Genomic DNA, 12,025 nt, shown 5'->3' on the forward strand with positions numbered 1-12,025 from the left:
GCTTGAACTCACGAACTATGAGATCATGACCTGAGCCAAAGTCGGATGCTCAACCGACTGAGCCACCCGGGTGCCCCAAAGCATCTGATCTTTTTTTAAATGTTTATTTATTTTTGAGAGAGAAAAAGACAGAGCACAAGCAGGGGAGGGGCAGAAAGAGAAGGAGACACAGAATCCAAAGCAGGCTCCAGGCTCTGAGCCTAGAGCCCGATGCAGGGCTCGAACTCACAAACCGTGAAATCATGACCTGAGCTGAAGTCAGATGACCGACTGGGCCACCCAGGAGCCCCAACATTAGAAAACATTTTAAGTGTGTTATGAAATGTTTATAAAATTCTTAATTGTCCTGCTAATTCAGATGTATATTTTGTGTAATGTGAGCATTCAAATGGGTAAACTTTGGATAAATTTGATTACCTACTGAAATGAAGTACTTGTACTGATAGTTAAAAAGTGATCAGTTGGGTAACTATTAACATGTCAGTATTTACTGTATACAGTGTATTAAATTTTCCTTTTCACTGAATGTATAAAAAACATCCACACAGATGTAACTATTAAGATAATGGAAGATAAACATTAAGTTGAGCTTTCTACCACAGGAAGCTAGCTGCTAACTGTATTAGTATTTTAAAAATTGGCTTATCAGTACCATCACAGTATACAGAACACTCTGTGTTGTGATTGAAACTGATAAATTCCAACAGTTTCAGAGACACCATTCTGAAGCTAATCAATAGCACTTCTATGGTGTTCAGAACTTTCTCACAGTTCTTTTTCCTAATGGCATCATTTTAAGGCACTGGCCGGGGAGGCTGCTAACATTCTGCAGTGCAGAGGACAGCCCTCATGGCTAAGAGCTACCCGGCCCCACATGTTATGTTAACACACCTAAGGTATTCAATAACCCACTGAATGCTGAGAACACAGAGTTAAATAAGACCTCGTTTCTGACTTTTCAACCTTTTTAGGGTTTAGCAGAGAAGGGAGACTGAGAAACCAGAATTACAGAGCAGTATGGTAAATGCTGAGAAGGGCCAATGTATAAAACAGACCACAGAGGGGCGCCTGGGTGGCTCAGTCAGTTAAGTCTCCGACTTCGACTGAGGTCATGATCTAGCGGTTTGTGAGTTCGAGCCCCACGTCCAGTTCTGTGCTGACAGCTCAGAGCCTGGAGCCTGCTTCGGATTCTGTGTCTCCCTCTCTCTCTGCCCCTCCCATGCTCATGCTCTGTCTCCCTATGTCTCTCAGTAATAAATAAACGTTAAAAAAAAATTCTTTTTTTAAAATAGACCACAGAGAAACGGCATCTGAATTGGACAGGAAGAAGAGCGTTTCTCGAGGGAAAGGTCGATTTGAATTAATGAAAGTTAATTAGGCAGAGCACATATTAATCAGGAAGAGAGAAACATCTCTAGGTGTTTCACACAGAGAATCTAACATAGGATTATTCTTACACAGCCGAGAAACAAAAGGGGAGAAAGGAACTCAGGTGAACAATAATGGCAGGAAAATGCTACTGACCCAGAGGCTGGGGGGGATCAGGGGGGAGCTGGTTCTACTTGAGCGGGGCACTGGTGCCCCCTGGTGGGAGCTGGGACCTAGGAGGGAGGAGCTGGCCAGCAGAAGTTGGAGCAAAAGAGGAGACCAGCGGCTGCTGGAAATGCCCCTGCTGTAGCCCATGCAGAGAGAAATACCCTGGTGTCTACCTTCCCCCCACACACATCATCCCCACCCTTGGCCAACTTGGCCAGAAGCCCTTTGTCAGAGGAGCCTGGGAATTGTGCTTCCGTGTAATACAGTGAGACAGAAATGGCTGGAGAAAATCAGAGCAAACAAGGAAATAACCCAAAGCACAGCAGCATGAGAAAGCCTCACTGTAAATAATTCAGCATGGCTAGAGTGAAAGGGATCGTGTGCTCGGCTGAGATCTGACATCTTCTCAAGGTTCAGAGGTGGCAGCTGGGGATACTAGATGAAGTGGCAGGACTCCGTTGGCAGTGTTTTGGGAAGGACGCCGGCCAGCTTGGAGGTGAGTCAGATGCGAAGGCAGGAGATTTTTCAGGAGGCTAATGCAGGTGTCCAAGTGGAAGGCACTGGCCTAAAAAGGCTGGAAATAGGCTGCGGCAGCCACACTGAGCATGGATTGTTGAGACTGGACTAGAATCTCTAAACTTGGTGACCAAGGAAGATCTGGAGGGAAAGGAAGTGCTGTAGGATCACCCCCAGGTATGGGCAGTGCTGGGCCCAGGCATGGCCAGCATGAGGCAGTGCTGGGCCCGAACCTGGTCCCTCTGATTCCCGCTCCACTGTGCTTTCCACCCGTAGTGGCCTGACGAGGAGTATGTGTCTCAGAACCACTGGGTCCCAGGGTCCTAATCTTTACAGCTAGGTGTTAGATGTTCCCAAAGGCAATCTTCTACTGCGCTGTGATCGAAAGATTTAGACTTGCAGATTTCAATACATTTTCCTCCAGTGGCACGTTTTCTGTAATTTACATGAACACGTTACAAATTGTACGTACATTCAACCTGGTATATAGTTCTGGGTTTCAAATTCAAGTATTCTAAATTCATATTTAAAAATTATTGGTCATAGTTGTTTTCAGAGAATTCTCATTACGAGTGAAAGGAAATGTTCTATTCTAAAGTTCATACACCCCAGAATCCAGCTTGTAGACAATGGATTTCACAATATTCCCATCTAAAATTCTTCTTGTATTCTGTTCATAAATCTCTCTGGCAGAGCTCCCACAATTTGCAAGACTTACTACAAAACCAGTGATTGAATCACAACCCTTGTTAGTTAATAGAGGTCAAAGTATTAGTTCTAAATAATGCTACTTGGTATGTTTCTCGGAAATTCCAGGAAAAGCCTTTTTCCGTGATTTTCAGTTTCATTCCAAGCAGCACACAACAATCACATTGTTCAGCTGCATGAACGAAATAGTAAGTCACTGGTCTTTTAAAAAGCATGTTGCCCCAATCAGAAACTCGGCATTGTGTATATTTTACTAGATCTGTAACTTAAGGTTTAAGTAAATACTTAGACTTTTTAGTGTTGTAAAAATTTAAACATCGTCACATTGGAAAGATATGTGGGGATATGGCGAATTGTTACGTTGGCATAGACATTGACAAGGCAGGATAATAGATAACAATATTACATCAAGATAAACTTAAATAATTTACATGTGGCACACCGTTCTTATTCTCAAAGAGTTCATAGAAGTCTTGTTCTGAAGGCAGCCATAAAAACCTATCATTATAAATATGTCTTGGTAAAGCAATTTGGTGAGATGCCCATAACCCACAGAGTAAGGGGGCATTAATTTTAGGAGCATCAGGAAGGGATTCCCAAAGATGATGACACCTGTAGACAGTCTCAAAGTGTTAGACTTAAAGGGATGTGGTTTTTTTCTAAACCTGTTTTCGCCTTAATTTCTACTACTTCACGACACTGAGCCATCCTTCCAATTATATTGTTCTACTTAATAGAACAATAGGGTGACCAGACATCCCAGTCTGCCAAGAACTTCTCCGGTTTCAGCCCCGAGAGTCCCATGTCCTGGAAAACACCTTACCCCCGGGCCAACTGGGCCAACTGGTCACCCGAGTTTATTGCCTCTCAGTCAGAATTTAGGTTCTTGGGTCTTCCTTTGCTTATGCCAAGTTCCCACCTAGAACGGGTTATCACCTTGTCACTGTTTTGAGTTTGTCATGGGGCCTACACATATCCTTGTACCCAGCAGAGGTTCATGAATTAATTGGTTGGTTGATCTACTGTAGACGTAAATGTTGGCACCTGCTCTTGGATAGATGCCACTGAAGCACAGATTACTCAGATGACGGTACTCAAGATTCATGTGACGGCACTGAGCTTAAAACCTGGGCCTGCCCCCATGCCTGTCCTAGAACATTCCCAAACTGACGCAACATTAAAATCGAGCACTGCCTGCACCCCTGGAGACTCCAGGGGCAGCCTGACACATTTTCATCCTTCGTTATAAAAGGTCTCACAATGCCCTCGGGTTGTCTCCGTCCAGCCAGATTACAAGAGAAGGAGCGTGTCTGCTCCTCTGCACCCAGTGCAAGTCGCAACAAGGCCATTAGTATTGTGTAATATGCCATCAGTCGGTGCCTGTGACCGGACTCGATGTTTGCATAAACTGTCTGCTTCGTTTCGAGATTGTGAGAAGCCGAAACCACCACAGTCCCCTGTCCCTCTCAGAATGGGTGAGGGTGGATGGGATACTCAGTGGGAGACTCATTTTGCAATCGTTTGTAGATTTCACATCCAGCCTCAACGCTAGGATGATTCAAGTTTCTGCTTCTTGAATGGCTCATTCAAATGCAGCCCACAGCTCTTCAGGATCCCTAATTTCTCCATTAGAACATTAAACTGCAGAGGCATGTGGTAGTCCCATTAGGCTTCTGAGTAATGGAATTGAGTAAATGGACATCAGAAAGGCTCCAGGCCACATAAGCCTATGTAGCCTCCCTGGTCCCAGATGGAATCAGCCCTTGAACTGGGAATCTCCCTGGGAATCCCTCAGGGAGCTCCATGTAAGGGCAAATAAAAATGAGCCCATGAGAGAATTTACAGAGTAGAATCAGATGAGACCTCTTTGCATGAGGTCACATTTTTTTCTGCGCTGGAGAGGACTAAGCTAAATTGGGACTTAACCTTAAGGTTTTTATGCAAATGTCTGCTCCTTTTCTTCTTCTGCCTTTAATATTGCCTTCGGAAGAGTGGCCTTGACTGGCATAAGGACTTCGGGGATTTGACTTGAGTTGGGGTTATGTCACGAGGCACTGAACTTGGTGTCAGACACCAAGATATGGGTTCCTATCCCAGCACTGCCTCTCTCTTTTTTCATTAGTTTAAAGTAGCGGAGAGGAGCATAGGCTTCCGAAGAGGCAGCTGCGGGAACCCCCAGCGCCCCCTGCCCAAGTGTGCATTTGGTTATCTATAAAATGGAAATTATTCTGTTGATCTTACAGGTTAATAGGAGTACCCAGTGGCAGGTCGTTTCACAAGCACTTAGCACAGGGGCCTGACATGTAGTAAACGCTTAGCGAGTGGTGGTCTTTTATGGTGAATATCGCCATCTTCCCTACACTTCTTCACTGGCTAATCACTAATTGAGAAGGGGGTGGCTGTGACATTTAAGCCGGCCCACCAAGGCTGAGCAGGCCGTGGCCTAATGGGCAGAGAGGAAGGAGAGCAACATGTTCACTTGGGGGAGACAGCATGGACTGCAGGTGTGTGGCGGCCTTAATTGAGGGCACGGGGAAAGAAAGACGAAGGTGCAACATTGGTTTAATTTGAAGTTTTGTGTCTGAATTTCTAATATTTAAGTAATATCCTTATCTCCCTCCATCCCCCAGCCAATACGAATCCTGTTGACAGAGGCCCTTCACTAATGCTGTTTCCTTTACAAAGCCCGACCTCATACATGCAGCCTCAGCTTGTCCCTTGTGCTTGTGTTTCTCTGTAGCACTTTGGGTATTTTTGTAGACAAGTGGGCAGCTGACAGCATCTTGGTCTTTGCTACAGCTCCTTACACTGGTTCTTGTAGCCAGTATGCCTATCAGCTGTGTGAAATTTAACATAGGCTGGTATTTTACTGTAACACGTTTTGAAATAGTTGTTGGTGGGTTTTTTTATTCAGTAATTAAGAATTTCTTCCATTTCAAATAAAGACAAGCCCCAGTGTGGAATAACGCCTTGGCCTTGGCATTCCAGCAGTTTTTCAGAAGTTTTAAACAAGTTTCAATGGGTTCAAGGATTTACCTTTGCATTGAATGCACAACCCATAATTATCTTTTTTTTTTTTTTAAGGAATGTATGTTTGCATTCTTCCTTTTAATTCATTGTGAAATCAATTAGGAAAGGTAAAACTTTAACTTAATTTAAAAGTTTTTAAAAATTTTTTAGAACGTTTATTTATTTTGAGAGGTGGGGGAGGGGCAGAGAGAGAGGGAGAGAGAATCCCAAGCAGGCTCCACGCCACCAGCAGGGAGCCGACGCGGGACTCGAACTCCTCAATCCTGAGATCATGACCTGAGCCAGAGTTGGACACTTGACCAACGGAGCCAGCCGGGGGCTCCTAATTTAAGACAGTTTTGACCTGATCAACCCTGTCATGAGGCATGCTTCTTTCATCCCGGCAATTATTAGCCAAAATGAGAAGCCGCTGTTCGTAGAGGTTCTTCCGTGGGAGGAAAATGACTAAATCCCGGCTTTGTTTTCCGCTCCAGGCTGTGGCCACAACCGAGGAGCCTGATGCGCACAGCAGGTGCGAAAGCCCGGCCGGCAGCAGCCTCGGAGATGAAGGTCTGCGCCTGGGGCCTGTGGACACAGATGTGCATGTGGGTTTGAACCCCGCTGCCCTGTGGCCACGGGCTCGCCGCCCCGAGAACATGACAACAGCCCGGAACGGCCATGGCCGACTCGCCGCGATCCCCTGTTCCGTCTCTGATTCCAAAGACCCCACGATGGTGACCTACCCAGCGTGTCAGAATGGAGGCTGCGGCAGCAACCCCTGCGGGGACGCGGAAGGCGCCGCGGAGGCCAGACTCAGCCCTGCCAGGCTCATCCGCCTCTTCTCCGCGAGTAGGAAGAGGGCCGGCGCCAACCCGGAAAGGCCCCGCTCCATGGTCCTGATGGGAAATTCCTCCACCTGGAACGCCCTTGCCTCCTTCCGGAAAATGGGGTCTTTTAAAAAACTGAAGTCCTCCGTCCTTCAGGGAATTCAGCACCGAGAGGGGTCAGATGCGGCAAAGGAAGGCGACCCGGAACGCGACCCGGGGAAGCCCATCCCGAACGGTGCTGCCGCCGGAACGCACACCGGCAGGGGCCCCTCCTCGGGGCCGGCGAGCGACCCCGCCGCCAAGGCGGCTCCCGGGGGCGCGTCGGACTGCTCCGACCCCGAGGAGGCCGACGACGCCTTCCAGAGGAGCACCCACCGGTCCCGCAGCATCCGCCGCGCCTACGGCCTGGGCCGCATCAGCTTCCTGGAGGGCGAGAAGCGCCAGGGGTCCCAGAACCACGTCGGGCCCCTGGCCCCCGTGTCCCAGGAGCCCGCGCCGCGTGCGATTCTAGTGAAAGACTCTGAGAACAACAGCATCGTCTACCGGAAGAGCAAGAGCACCGACAACTTGAACTTCCTGAAGAAGAGCTCCTTCAAGCGGAAGTCCACCTCGAATCTCATGGACCTCAAGGGGGCGCCCGAAAAGCCCGCGCCCCGGAGGACGCTGAGCAGTTCGTCCGCCGACTCGGAGAAGTTCGGCGGGGCCGAGAGGAGGACGAAACGCTGGAAGAGCCCGCTGCGGGCCAGGGACTTCGACAGAGTCCTGAGGTTTGTGAGCGGCGCCGCGGACGCGGCCTGGCGGAGAGAGAGCCCCCGGGGCGGGGCACCGCCGCCGGGCGAGGCAAGCCGGAGGCTGCAGGTGCACAGCAGGCTGCACGACGCCTACTCCCGCCGCGTGTCCACCAGCGCCGAGCGCGAGTGGAGGAGGTGCGCAGGCGCAGGCGCGCACGCCGCCCCGGGCTGTGGCTCGGCGGGGGCGGGGAGCCCCCCGGTGGACGCGGCGGCGGCCGCGTGTCCCCTCGAAGCCGCAGGTTCGAGGGCGGCGGCGAGCGCGGGTCCTGGCGCCGGCAGCGCCTCGGCGAGTCCGGCTGCCGAGGACCCGGGCGGACGCCAAGCTGGCAGCCGCTTTACCTTCGAGCCGGAGCAGCCGCTCACCCCCCAAAGGCCGACCACGCCCAAGCCCCCCAGCCCTCAGAGCCCGGGCGCAGGAAACGCCACGTGTCCCAGCAGTCTCAGCGCGCTGTCCCTGAGTTCAGTGGACAGTGAAGACAGGGCAGAGGGGCCCGCGTCCTCCCAGGATTCGGCGCAAGCCACGTGTGACAAGGGCAGTGACGACGGCAGCGTCGGCAGCCACCCTCAGCTGAGCCCCCACCTGGTGTCGGGTCCGGAAGAAAGGAGGGAGGAGGTAAGGGCCGGGCGGGGGCCCCTTGGAGGTGACCGGCTGCACACGGGGTACCTGTCACAGCGTCACCCTTCGTGTCTCCCGGGGGTTGCCGGTGCGCTGGGGTGTTTTCCGCTGGCATTCACCCTCTTGCCTTCACCTGCCGTAGAAGCAGGCGGCCCCGTGCTAATTGCACTGCCATCAAATTCCTGCCAGGTTGCTGTTTACCAAGTTCACAGTCATCTCCGCCTCTCTTGTAGTAAATTGCCACCCAGTGGGATTCCTTGAGACGGCACCACACCATTCATTCAAAAGCAGATTCCATTGAGCACCAACCCCATCGTAGATTCTGGGGGGTGGAGGTGGCGGGTAGTTGATAGAGACCTCTGTCCACTCTATGCAGCTAGTAGGGGCTCTCAGAAATTTGATTTTTGCAACATTTTGTATTCCCATAGCTCTCTTCTCTGTGTTTTAAATTGTCTCTGTATCCTTCCCAACAGAGTACATGTAAATGAGATGCTTCACGTTAAGACCCCGTTCGAAGTCTCTTTTATTTCCTAGGAATGAATTAGAAACGTGCAGTTTGATACCTGTCAACCTCCGAGTGATGATGGTTCAAAGAAATTCTTATGATGGTTACTTGACTTATTTTTAGAGAACGTAAGCATCTCATGAATTGAATCAACTAATAACTGTCAAGGCTACAGGAGCAGCGTTCTTTTCATATCCTGTCAGGTATCCAGACAACTTTGCCTGACTCTGTAATTTTCACTCATTTATAAATGCATTCAGTACAGTACAGAGCTAAAGGATGAGGAAATGCATCCATGTGTGTATACTGCAAATTATTCTCCAAGTATATTGCTAGACTGTTTTATAGGTATAAATTGGTGCTTGCCATGGAAAATAATCCCCTGGCAACTGTTCCTTCCCACGGATCCTTGGAGAGGACCTCAGTTTTGTCTTAATGTCTGTAGGTGAGGGATTACACAGCCGCTTTTGCAAACTTGGGAGCCAGGATAGCCTCCGGACCGTATGTTTTCACTTTTGCTTTTCAGAGAGTCTTCAGAAGTAGAAAGCCTGTCGCAGGTCACTTTGGGGAGATCTCAATTAGCCTGAAGCATCCCCGAGGCAGCCAGAGGAGTGAGGCTTTGTAGATGTGAGTTTGTATGGAGACCTCAGGGCCAGTGTGTCTTTAGAGGTCTTAGATATTGACGGCCATTTGCTCATTTGCATATTTCCAAAGAAGCCTTGTGGAACAGTTGTAAGGACACCAGACTAGTTGCCAGCCTTTGAAGGAGCTCCAGTTCTGCTAGCTCTGCTGTACGTCATCGGCCAAAGCCTGAAGCAGGCCGGGCTTCCTTGACTCCTCTGATGGATGATAAGATGACGTGTAATTCCTTCCACCACACATCCAACCTGTCCCACAGATGGTTTAGAGCCCCCCTTCATCGCTCCTGGAGGAGCCCAAACTCTCATCCCCTGCTCCAAAATAGAAGATTTGCAGAGTTCTAGAGGCTTCTTTATGTGAAAGGTGGGGATTTTATTTTCTACTTAATGAAATTAGTGAAAATCATCATTAAAACATTTTCTTCTTGAGTGCATATTAAGCGAACATATGCATATTGTTTTCAGAATTATTTTGATTATATAGTTTACCCGTATATTTGCTAAATATAATTTAATTATACAGTTAATAATTTAATAATATATATAATTTAATTTCTACCCACAAAGAAATTGTACCAAAGATACAAAGCAGGGCACAAGTGATCAAAAGTGCACATGTGTGGATAGATAATTCTACAGATTTGTCTCAAGATGTTTATCGCATTAAAAAACTTTTTTTAATATTTATTTATTTTTGAGAGACAGAGAGAGGGAGAGAGAGAGAGAGACAGAGGGAGACAGAGCACAAGTGGAGGAAGGGCAGAGAGAGAGGGAGACACAGAATCTGAAGCAGGCTCCCGACTCTGAGTCAGCACAGAGCCTGACATGGGGCTCGAACCCACAGACTGTGAGATTGTGACCTGAGCCAAAGTCACATCTTAACCGACTGAGCCACCCAGGTGCCCAGATGTTTATCACTTTTTAAGTTGGATTTATTTTCTCAAACTTAAGCTTCCTCGTGTGTGTGTGTGTGTGTATGTATGTTTTAATGTTTATTTTTGGGAGAGAGAGCACAAGCAAGGTAGGGGCAGGGGGAGAGGGAGACACAGAATCCAAAGCAGGCTCCAGGCTCCGAGCTGTCAGCACAGAGCCTGATGCGGGGCTTGATCTCACAGACCACGAGATCATGACTTGAGCTGAAGTCGGACGCCCAACTGACTGAGCCACCCAGGCGCCCCTCAACCGTTGTAATTTAAAAGCACTTGTTAGCCATCTTGTATAACATTACACAAAATTAAATTTCAGTTTCAATGTACTTTAACATACAGTGGGTTATTTAATTCAGTGATAGTATGGTTCTACTTACGTGCTTAGAGCTAGTTGAAGCTGTGGTTAGTGTTGAATGTAATAGAGGTCGAGGGGCGCCTGGGTGACTCAGTAGGTTAAGCGACCGACTTCGACTCGGGTCATGATCTTGCGATTTGTAGGTTTGAGCGCCCCCCCCTCCCCCCTGCCCAGGGCTCTGTGCTGACAGCTTAGAGCCTGGAGCCTGTTTCAGATTCTGTGTCTCCCTCTCTCTCTGTCCCTCCCCCATTCATGCTGTATCTTTCTCTCTCTTTCTCTCAACAATAAATAAACGTTAAAAAAAGTTTTTTAAAGGTTGAAATCTGTATATTATGATATTTAAAATAAATATTATAATGCAGTTTTCAATAAGGGAGAATAGTTTAATGTAGAACCATTTATGTATAAAATGCCACTCTCAAGGTGACAAAATAATCTTTGGAAAACCATTAGCAGTTTCACAGGATTTTGTTACTGTGAAAAGGGTGGGAACATGTCCCGCTACTCACTAGAGAGAAATCACCGCGTTAACTTTATACTTCTGCCACCTAGTGGTAAATTTCCTTGTAAGAATAACTTTGGAAGGATGCCCTAGAATTGTTACTTGGTCCGGAAATGCGGTTTAGCATGGATGCTTGTGGACAGTGCTACCTGTTCCCTGATAAATGTACAGGCACAGGAATTTAGCATGTTTTCGCTGGTTTTCCTACCAAGTCACAGGGTAATTCCATCGCCTGAAATAGCGAATAGGAAAGGGACCCTGTCCTTAGTCATGCAGTATAGATTCAGAAGTGTGTGGTAGTGTTGAAATATGCCATAGATGAAGCTCTTTTAAATGATGAAAGTCTGTTGTAACTCCTTAATAGGGAGCTTTAGTCTTTCAGTAGGTGTTTTTAATTTGGTGTGAATCCCGGCTCTGCTGTTCCAAAGAGAGCCACCAGTGGAGCAAACTGCTGAGCTTTCCCTTGGCCTCAGTCTCCCCAGCGCAGAATGTGGGACAGCTCCATCTGCCTTGGATGTTTGTAGGAACCAGGGGCATTAGGTCTAGCAAGCACTTGGCCCAGTGTTGAACACTGGCTGTCACTGTGTGATGGTTACTATCCACTTAGATGATGTTCCCATCCTAGATCGACCTGACTTCTTGAGACATGGGCCAGTTAAGGTCAGATTTTTCCAGAAATGGTTTTGACATGCCACTGTGTTATAGTCTTAGGGAGGACTGTGAAGATGTTCAGTCAGTTAGTTTGATTGCACATTAATTTTTTTTTTTTTTAATGTTTACTTTTGAGACAGAGACAGAGCATGAACGGGGGAGGGTCAGAGAGAGGGGGAGACACAGAATCGGAAGCAGGCTCCAGGCTCTGAGCCATCAGCCCAGAGCCCGACACGGGGCTCGAATTCACGGACCGCGAGATCGTGACCTGAGCCGAAGTCGGACACTTAACCGACTGAGCCACCCAGGCGCCCCAATTTTTTTTTTTTAAAGCATGAGAGTGTGGTTAGGTTTAGTTTAGTTTAGTTAGGTTGCAGGATGACCTAACATTTATGCGTTCATTCAGGATTGCACAAAGCGAACTTGCTGAGCACCCACCAGG

General features: G+C 48.2%; 1 protein-coding gene across 3 annotated transcripts in view; it reads left to right on the forward strand.

Moving 5' to 3' along the window:
• The window catches only part of SPATA13 (spermatogenesis associated 13), a 338,414-nt gene that overhangs the window by 249,045 nt on the left and 77,344 nt on the right, over positions 1-12,025 (forward strand). For all 3 annotated transcript variants that reach the window (XM_053900894.1, XM_053900895.1, XM_053900900.1), the window contains one exon: positions 6,264-8,000. In XM_053900894.1, the coding sequence (XP_053756869.1) occupies positions 6,264-8,000 (1,737 nt within the window). The remainder of the gene's footprint in view (positions 1-6,263; positions 8,001-12,025) is intronic.

The sequence above is a fragment of the Panthera pardus genome, unplaced genomic scaffold (assembly GCF_024362965.1).
Source record: "Panthera pardus isolate Hobbes unplaced genomic scaffold, ASM2436296v1 HiC_scaffold_1, whole genome shotgun sequence".
Classification (NCBI taxonomy): Eukaryota; Metazoa; Chordata; class Mammalia; order Carnivora; family Felidae; genus Panthera; species Panthera pardus.